The following is a 9754-nucleotide window of genomic DNA, read 5'->3' as shown; positions in this document are numbered from 1 at the left end:
TCAGCGGTCCTGTCGCCGAGGTGGAGGTGATGGTGGATGCCTTACCGGAGGCAAGTCGTAGTGGCCAGGGATGTGGCTGTTCTTGGGTGAGTCATAGTGGCCAGGAGGCAGGCCTGGAGGAAGAGGGGGCGTAGAGCCCACAGACTCCTGATCTGAAGACAGAGAGGACAGCGTGAGGTGACCCCTCCACCTCCCCTGGCTCTCTAATTCCAGGCTCGTCCTACCCGTGGAGAAGTGAACGGCAGGGTGTGTGGGATGGCCGGGCCAAGCACCTGCCTCCCCCACCTGTCCACCTCAAAGGACATGAGGACACTCTCCCACAACCTTGGTCTCCACTTTACTGGATGCTAACACCCTCTCAAACACTCAGCCTCAGGGTGAGGAACAGACTTGAAGAAGCAGGCAACTCCCCTAGTGTCATGCCTGGTTTGAGACCAAACCACCCAAAGGCCTGCTCTTGTCATATCATGCCACCTTCTCTCCCCTCCCCTTCTTCCTTCCTACTTCCCATGTTCCAGTGCCCTGTAGCCTCTGCTGAGGGCAGGGAGGACTCACTATGGCTCAACGGGCTGGGCTGCTCATAGGTGCCACTGTCTCTCTGTGGCTGCAGTTGCCGCTGCTGGCTGTCACGAATATGAAGAGGCAGCCTGGGAGGAGACCCTGATGGCGGGCCTTTCATCTCCACATAGCTGCTTTCTCGGGGTTCCCCAGGCAGGCCGGGCAGATCTCTGATGGTAGCATAGGGGTTCTCACTGCTCAGGGACATAACACTTGCCCTCAGGCCCTCTTCAGAAGTGGGGCCTAAGGGTCAAGGAAGGAAATCAGGCTCCTGGAGGCACTGGCTCCTTGACCCAGCTTCCCTTCCCCTCCTTGCCTCTCTATTCATACCTTTATGACAGAATGGTCCTGGACCGTTCCTGTGGCTATAGCTACAGCTATAGCTTCGGTCCAGGTGGCTGGAGCCTGGGAAAAGGCAAATAGGAGTCAGACCTCTGGTCCCTCCCCAGGCCTCTTCTGAAACTAGGCTCTCCCCATCCCCACCCCACCAAGATGATCCAGCAGGTGAGGCCGCACACATTCACCTCTCTGGCCTCTACCTCTGTCATGGGGCTCTCGTCGGTGCTTCCAGTCTGCGGGAAGTGTAGCATGATTATCACGGGCTCTGCCTGGCCGCTCAGGTGCCTGGGAGGTGACAAAGAGCTGACTCCCTGGAACCTGATGGGGGATGATGCCTCAGGGAGAGCACAGGCAGGTTTGAGGCTTTCCTGAAAAGTCAGCCGCCCCCACCCACACGCCAAGCATACCCCCTCAACGCACTGACCTTGTTAGGGGGTGGGGGGTTAGGAGAGCACTGAGACAGAGTGTGGTAGCTAGGGTTGGAGTAGTAGTGACTATAGCTCGGAGAGACATCTGCAGGGCAAACACAGGTGCAGAGTAGCTCAGAGACAGGCAGAGGCCAGGACGGCAGCAGTTTGACCCCCCTGACTCCAGCCATTCTTCCACCCCACACCCCATGAGGGAACAGTCAGCAGCACCCCACTGACCTTCACTCACTTAAGCTCACCCCAGCTCACCTGGCATGACATAATCAGAGCCATCCAGTCGCCCAGAGCTGTAAGCCACTGCCAAGTGCTCGTGTTCCTTGCCCTTTTGCCAATGGCGGTAGCCGATGAACAGTGCTACCAGGGCCACCACAAGGGTCCCCAGTACTGCAATGCCAATCACTGCACCCAGTGAGTTATGGGTCACAGGAGAGGTGGGCATGATGGTGGATGACTCCTGGATTCCTGTGAGATGAAATGGGCACTGAGACTGGCACCTTGGTTCTACTAGTGAACATGGATGCAATTTAAGGAAGACAGAAATGGCATGAGGACCCTGGGTCACAGAACCTTGGAGAGTCAAAGAGTCCAAGAACTCACCCAACTTGCAGGGTGCACCACTGTGTCCTGGAGGACAGACACAAGCCCCGGTCTCTGGGTGGCACCTCTCTCCAGGACCACACTGGCATAGCTGGGAGCAGTTGACACCAAATACTCCTGGTGGGCAGCCTGGATAGAGCCAAGGAGGCAAGTAGCAGTCAAAGAGCCAGCAAACTGTAGCCTCCTCTTGGATAAGGACTATGGTGTATTCAGGGAGTTAGCTCTCTGTTGGTACCTTCCAAGCAATAGGGTCCAGTCCAGCCTGGGGTGCAGGCACAGCTCCCATCCTGGGGGTGGCAGGTTCCACCATGATGACATTGGCAGGGCTGGGAGCATTTGAGTCCCCAATGACCTGGGGGACATGCTGCAAGAGACAAGGGGCTGTCAGGCAGGGCCAGGCCACCCCCTCTGCATGAACTCTGAAGTCTTCAGCTTGGCCTTGCTTGGAGATACTAAGGCTCTGAAGGGCATCTACACACTGATGTCACTCAAATGTTCATCTCTAGCTATCTTGACCTACTACCCACTTGATATCTGGCTCTTGACTCCCTAACGGCCATTTTGGAATCATGTACCCAGAGCTAGGGAACCAGAATCTTCCCAACAGGCCCTGGAGGGCTCAGCACTGGGTTTGTTTTTTCTGTTTTCAAACATCTGCCTCCTACCTGGAATTACAGGTGTGTTAACTAATACACCCAGCCTAATACATTAGCTGTGTGTGTGCTCTTAGTAAATAATCTAATAGTAGACACTACTGAATCCCATGCAGAAAACTACAAAAAAAATAACAGGCAAACACTTCACCAAGAGCATTTCTTTTTATGCCCTGACTGCAGAAATGCAGCCAACATCTCCCTTCAAAACATGTTTCTGCTGCCTAGACTAGGCATTTCTTTATCATCATACAGTTATGTGGGAGATGACGCACAATAAAAATAATGTGAGAAAGATATAAAACAGCCATGGCTGCTGGGGGAGGGAAACCCATGCTCCAATCAATAGCCCCACAACCACACAGGCAAACAAACTGGACTCAGTGGGTTACAGAAAAGGAGCAGACACTTGGGTAGAGAAAGACATATTAGGGGGCATGAGGGAGAGTGGGATTTGATGGAGACACATAGTTTATGTGCATGAAATTTCCAAAAAGTAAAATTAATAGTTTAAAATAAAAATATATATTAATTTTTTAAAAGGAAGAGAAAATAATATGCCCAAGCGGGAACTTCTTGGGACCTGCTGTTCCATAAATACCCTACCCTTTCCAGGTTCTGGAAAGGCAGAAAATTTTTCCCTCTGATGTGTTCACTGTTGCGTCCTCCACTAAAACCAGTTCCCAGCATGAAGGATTTTTCCTATTGTACAGATAACCGAGTAAGGTGATAGGGGGGCTTCTGCCCACAGCCAAGAGACTGAGGTCCCAGGGCTCAGCCACCCAAGCAGCAGGCACAGCTGCTCCCACACAAGCTGCTACGCACATTCAGAGCAATCCGGGCCCGTCCAGCCTGCCAGACAGTAGCAGGTCCCGTCCGAAGGGTGACAGGAAGAATGGTTGTTACACTTGCAGGGCACACAGCGTTTGCCATAGCGACCAGGCTGACAGGCTGGGGAAAGGGATGCAAGGTGATTGGGGGGCCTTGACCAGAGTCTCCCTTCCCACCTCCCCCTGGATTAACTAACTATCCTGGAGATGAGAGTCAGAGGCAGAACCCAAGGGGTGGACTAGGGCTCCTGAATCTGAACTGCTAACAGGAGGGGGAGGAGTACAAGGAGCCTCACGCCTCTGGCAGGAGGGGCCTCGGAACCCTGGTGCACACACACAGTTGCCACTCTCAGGTACACAAGTACCCCCGTTTTTACAGGTGCAGGTATTGCTGCAGTTGGCTCCCCAAAAGCCCTCTGGGCAAGGCAGGTGGCAGCGTGTACCTGTAGGAGACAACTAAGGGTCATCTCTCATGGAGTACACTCCCAAGTCCATAGCAGACCTAAGACCTAGACTCCCAGAATGCTCACCCATCCAGCCAGCCTGACATTGGCAGTGTCCATGAACAGGGTCACAGCCATCAGAGTGGTCACAGTCACAGACACTGGCACAACCTTCACCAAACTGCCCCTTCTTGGAGAATAAAAGGAGGGGAGAGTAGGCTAATCAGTTGAGGGATGCTGTGCCCTCCCCTCCCCCAGGAAGGTGGGCTGTGATCACTCACCGGGCAAGGAAGCTGGCAGTGAGCTCCATGCCACCCAGGGGTGCAAGTACAGGCTCCAGTTTGGGGACTGCAGACTCCCTCATGGGCACACTGGCAACTGGCATTGCAACTGAAGCCCCAGGTGCCAGGGGGACAAGGTACAGAGCAGTTACCACGCTGCCAACCTAGAGAAGGTAAGCAGGTATACACTGGGTGCCAGCTATACCAGCTTTATGCTGTGGGCTGGGCATGAGAAAAGTATGTGAACAAACAGTTCAAAGTCTTATTTATCAGTTCCATTGTCTGGGCCTCCCATGGCTTCCACCCCACCTGGGCCTCCTCCTCCTCTATTCTCTCCCCCACACCTGGGCCTCCTCCTCCTCTATTCTCTCCCCCACACCTGGGCCTCCTCCTCTATCTTCCCCCACACACCTGGGCCTCCTCCTCCATCACCCCCCCCCAGGCCCACTTCCAATAAGCTCTGTCCTGGTAGTGCTCTCCTTGCCCTCCCCCCTCCCCCAACTAGTCCATTACCTTCCTTGCAAACGCATGTGCCGTCGATGGGGGAGCAGGCGATGGCATTTTCGCAGGAACAGTGGGAGGAGCAGTTGATTCCATAAGTGTCCGGTGGACAAAGGTTAGCGCAGTGAGGTCCCTGAAGGCAGAAGGTGCACGAGTGAGGGGTGAACCAGACCACACCCCACTTCTCCATTCCCCGTGGTGGGGCACAGCCTCACCGTGTATCCGGGTGCGCACCGGCAGAGGCCGCTGTCTGCAAGGCAGATGCCGCCATGCAGACAGAGGCAGTGTTCCTGGCAGCCCGGCCCGTGCGTGTCCTGTGGGCAGCTCTCATTGCAGTGTAGGCCCGCCCAGCCTGGCTGGCAGGCGCATTCACCGTGCATAGGGTGGCAGCTGCGGGCGCAGGAGGGGACACGAGTGTCTGAATTGTATTACAGAGGCCACTTCCTCTGCAGAGCACGAGCAGGGAGCTCCAGGCCACTCCCGCCCCCTTCCCAGGCCCCCTCCCTGATCCTCTGTGGCATCTGTGTCCTTAGCTATACCCTGGTACTCTCCCTTTCTCTGTTGAATCTAAAACAAGAACCTTGCTCCCTTGACGGTGTTCTGCCCACCTGAGACTGTGATCCGGGTCGCAGGTGCAGGGCTCCTGGCAGCTGAGACCATAGAGGCCATCCGGACAGAGGCGCTCATTGCAGCGGTCGCCTGTGAAGCCATGTTCACACAGACACGCGCCATTGGCAGGAAAGCAACGGGCACCAGGGGCGCAGTCGCAGGTCTCAGCACAGTCTTGCCCAAAACGGCCCACAGGGCACTCTTCACGGCACCTGGGTGCCGGGTTAAGTCCAAGTTACGGCTGTATAAATTGGGCTCTACCTCCTCCTGGTCCATACCAGCTCCCCAAAGTCACATACTCACCGATCCCCGATATAGCCAGGAGCACAGTGGCACTGCCCAGTAAACCGGTCACAGAGGCCACCATTGTGGCAGCGACATTCATGGGTACAGTTGGGTCCATGGAAACCCTCTGGGCAGGGCAGGGAACATATGTCACCCTGTGGGTGGGTGAAAAGTCACTTAACCCCCTTCTCATGGCTGCTGGCTGTTAGACACCCTCACAGGCTCAAGGCCCTCAAACCTCTCCAGGGTCCTGAGAACCCATATCATGAAAACACTGGCCAGTAGCCCTATCGAAAGCCACCCTCAGAATTCTCTTGGGCATCCCAACCCCATGCATACAGGCTTCACCCTTCATACCATCCAGCCAGGAGGGCAGCTGCAGGAGTCTTGGGGGACCTGAAAAACACCTCCATTTTGGCAAGGATTGGTTCTAGGGCAGAAGTAGCCGGCAGTGCCCTGTGAACAGGGCACACTACAGCTGTGGAACAGGTGAGTCAGAGTGTCATAGGAAGAACCTTCACCTGGCCCTCTCTTCTCCCCAAGGCTGGCTACCTGCACAGAGGGGTCTCTGAGGCAGGTAAATGCCAAAGACATCAGCAGGTGGGGAGAGCAAGTGTGCGCCCCAGCAAGCAGGCTCCTGTGCCCCTCTCACCCTGCTCAGGTAGTCCCCTTTTGACACCTGCTCCTACTATAGTTTTTCTACCCTGGACAGTAACACCACAACCCTTTCTACACATGGCCTTGCAAGCAGTTCTGCCCAGGTCCTCACTCAACTCAGCCTCCCTTAACAACTTGCTCGCTCTCTCTCTCCCTCCCTCCCTCCCTCCCTCCCTTTTCCCTCCTCTCTCTCTCTCTCTCTCTCTCTCTCTCTCTCTCTCTCTCTCTCTCTCTCTCTCTCTCTGTCTGTCTCTCTTTCTCATGCTGTGATTGTGGTAACTGCTTGGCTGGGACCCAGCAGGAGCTGGGTTAAGATCTTGGTCTCTCAACTCCATCATTTCCTCATGCATGGTCCTGTGTCTATAGCCTCATCACACACCTGGGTCCTGTTTTCCCTGGGGGGCAGAAGCAGGCTCCATTCTGGGGGTCACAGGAGGCCCCATGGCAATGGCAACCAAACTGGCAGTCAGGACCATAGTGGCCAGGAGAGCAAGTCTGAAGGCAGTTGGGGGGCTGCAGGCCAGAGGGGCAAAAACACACCCCACTCTTGGGATCACAGGAACTGCTATTGCCGCAGTGGCAGAGCTTGTCACACCGTGGCCCCCACACTCCTGGGGCACACTCTGTGGAACAGACAATGGGAGAGAGTCACCAGGCACTTCGAACTTCCCTAGCTTCCAGTTAGACCCAGCCTCGTAGCCCACACCCCATATCCTCTACCACACCTCCAGAAAGGCATCTAACAGCAATGGACTCTGATAAAAAAACCATCCCTGAGTCTCTGACAACTTACCACTAGAACAGTCATCACCTCGCCAGCCTGGTGCACACTGGCACCGATTGGGAGCCACACAGCGACCATGGACACACTCCTGGGCACAGAGTGCTGGCCAAAGATGGGATGAATGAGATGATGCCTCCATCCCACCCTCCCGCCTTTGAGCTATGAAGCCAGAGCCATTTCCTCCCATGCCAGAGGCCTGCAGGTCCCCAAGCATCAGCTGTGTTGGAGATGAACACTTGGGAACGACCCCAGGGGTCCAGGCTCCCTGACCCCTTTCTGTGAACATGTCTAAACATCTTGTTGGGAAACGGGGGAATTCTCAAGTGGTAGTTGGGAGATGTGGTCAGAAAGGTGAGAGGCTGAGGGGAGGGCTAAGTCAGGCTGGGGAGTAGCCTTCAGGGACTGGTGACAGAGGATGGCAGGGGCCCATCTGAAGATAGGCTCACAAGATGCTAGGAACAAGAAACTGGACAATAGCAAAGTAGGTCCAGCCTCCATTTCTAGACCCTCTTCTAGCCCTGTTACCCCAACCCCAGCTACAGCTACTGGCCAAAGGAGAAGACAGTTGCAACCCACCACCGCCATACCCCTCCCTAGGGCAGGGAAAATTCTGACGGATGGGTCCCTCCCGTCCTACCCTATTCCATTCCTACCCTGACCCAACTCAGGACTCACGGACACAGGCTCCACTGCTCTCATAGTAACCCCCACAGCATTGCAGGCGTGGGCGGGAGTCAGTCTTCACCACCTGACGGTACACAGTGCGGTACACAACCCTGCCGTGGTCCAGAAGATGACCATCAGTGCTCTTAGCTGAGGCCCTGGCTGACCTACCTTTACCCCCCACCCCGTCATACCTCAGTGAGGCACTAGAGGGAGTCAGAGGGTCAGTGTTCCCTCTTTGCCCCACATCAGCCACACATGTATAATAAAGCAGACACACCTTCATAGGACACATGGGTGCCCACTATGGACAGGAGAGTGCCTTGAAGTCAGAGTGTCTTCTGGCACCAAAGTTTCTGAGAGGGGCCAGGGCTCAACCAGCTACTGACTCACAGAAGGATAAAGCACTCACGTGGGCTGAGAGCAGGTCTGGGGGTCCTCCCAGGGCCTGTCACAGGGCTCAGCCGGCAACAGGCTGAAGGGGCGTAGGTGGGACTCCTTCATGGTGGTGGTGAAGCTGTGGAATGAGAGTGGTTAAGCCCAAGACAGCCCTGGCCTGAGTTGGCAGGGTGCAGCAGAGAGCCAAGGCCAGGCTTCACCAGGTAGAAACCAGTACCCCTAGTATTTGGGCTTCCTCGCCCTACGGCCCCCATGCGTCTTACCTAGAGGCCCCTTCTAGAACTGAAATGTTCTAGGACTCCTCCCATCATAGGTATTTCTCAACCTAAGGGCCAAAGCCATACATACATACATACACACACACACACACACACACACACACACACACACACACACACACACGTGCACGCATGCATCCGCAAATACCTTCTGATGTGGGAAGACAGGAAGACTGAACTTGGCTGCTCAATCTGGACCTAGCTGGCAGCAATGAACTGAAGCATTTTTGGCTAACTTCTGCCCTGAGCCGTTTTACAGTCCTGTCCCTACCTTCTCCCCACCCCCACCCCAGCCAGCCCCACCAGGGACAAGGACAGGTAAAAATCAGGGTCAGAGACAGGGCAGAAACTGAGACAAGGGCAGAGGTGGGGAAGGTCAAAGGCCATGGAAGGGCACAAAGAGACCAGAAACAGATTCCAAGGAGGAGCCACCCCTCCAGGACAAGCATCAAGCTTGGGGCCCTTCTCACCTTTCCCAAAAGGTGCAGACATTGGGATCATTGGAGTTGAGTGTTCTGGCCAGACGAAGGCCTAGGGCCAGGAGGAGGAGGAACCGCAGAAGTGGCAGCATTTCAGAGGCCTGCAATAGGGCACACAGCAACTGAAGAGTGGCCAAAAGCATGCACTGCATTGTCAAGCAGTAGGCACACTGAAGAGACCAGCCACATGGCAGGGCTCCACCTCCCCCAGAACCCCAACAGTTCTCTGTGGCTCCACAGGTCTCAGCTCAGTTTGCTAACACAGATTCCAGCCTTCATTTTTTTCTGGAATTCTGTGCCTTAAGCCTGGTTTGAGTGCCACATTGTTTTTCTGTCGGCTCCCTGACAACTCCACCTACCACCCCCAAACACACACACACAGATACACACACAGACAGACACAGACACAGACACACAGACACAGACACACAGACACACAGACACACAGACACACAGACACACAGACACACAGACACACAGACACACAGACACACAGACACACAGACACACACTGGATGGCACCATGCTCATCTCTTTTAGAGCCTCCTAGCACCATTTCCTATATATCAACTTCGACTGTCACTTGACCACTCCCTAGCCTAGCAAATAAATGCTAAGGACACTGGAAGGTGTTCACAGTATGAACCTGGGACCGATGAAGGAGGTTCTAAGGGAAGCCAAGAAAACTTTCAAATGGCCAGGACAGTTCAACATCAGATGCCACTGACAGCAAGCTTCAGTGTGTGTGGGCAGAGGGTAGCCCAAGCCGCTCTAATGAAGTACTGTCAGGAGGTCCTTGCCAGGGGGATGGCAGTGGGGCTGCAGCTGGGTGACCACACAACCACTGCTGCGCTCCAAGAGACAATTTCCATCTTTCTCTGACAGCTCTAGGAGCCTGGCTCCCTCTCATCTAGGAGCCTCATCTGGCTCCTCCACACCTGGGCCTCTCCCCAGGGTGGGAAAAGTCAGG

At 55.0% G+C, this 9754-nt stretch overlaps 1 protein-coding gene across 1 annotated transcript; it reads right to left on the bottom strand.

The window, feature by feature from the left end:
• On the bottom strand, positions 1 to 8876 carry Pear1 (platelet endothelial aggregation receptor 1). Its single transcript, XM_035451707.1, has 22 exons — positions 8776 to 8876; positions 8041 to 8145; positions 7641 to 7741; positions 6975 to 7067; positions 6561 to 6804; positions 5882 to 6002; positions 5543 to 5679; positions 5239 to 5451; positions 4846 to 5020; positions 4643 to 4763; positions 4130 to 4293; positions 3936 to 4038; positions 3702 to 3848; positions 3401 to 3526; positions 2158 to 2286; positions 1923 to 2051; positions 1575 to 1787; positions 1322 to 1410; positions 1098 to 1215; positions 889 to 963; positions 556 to 801; positions 1 to 152 (listed from the first exon to the last, which is right to left on the bottom strand). The coding sequence occupies exons 1-22, from the start codon at positions 8874 to 8876 to the stop codon at positions 1 to 3; spliced, it is 3102 nt and encodes a 1033-aa protein (XP_035307598.1).
• Between the last annotated feature and the right edge of the window lie 878 nt (positions 8877 to 9754).

This window comes from Cricetulus griseus, assembly GCF_003668045.3.
Source record: "Cricetulus griseus strain 17A/GY chromosome 1 unlocalized genomic scaffold, alternate assembly CriGri-PICRH-1.0 chr1_0, whole genome shotgun sequence".
In the NCBI taxonomy this organism is placed as follows: domain Eukaryota; kingdom Metazoa; phylum Chordata; class Mammalia; order Rodentia; family Cricetidae; genus Cricetulus; species Cricetulus griseus.
Note: the sequence above shows the minus strand (reverse complement) of the source record. Positions and strands in the feature narration are given on the sequence as shown.

Excerpts from the sequence above, each read along its gene's own strand:
- Pear1 (XM_035451707.1), bottom strand. The coding sequence starts at position 8,876 with ATGCTGCCACTTCTGCGGTTCCTCCTCCTCCTGGCCCTAGGCCTTCGT. Across the intron at positions 4,764-4,845 it reads GGTGCGCACCCGGATACACG|GGACCTCACTGCGCTAACCT; the intron begins GTGAGGCTGTGC and ends TTCTGCCTTCAG. Across the intron at positions 2,287-3,400 it reads GGGCCCGGATTGCTCTGAAT|CATGTCCCCCAGGTCATTGG; the intron begins GTGCGTAGCAGC and ends TGTCTCTTGCAG.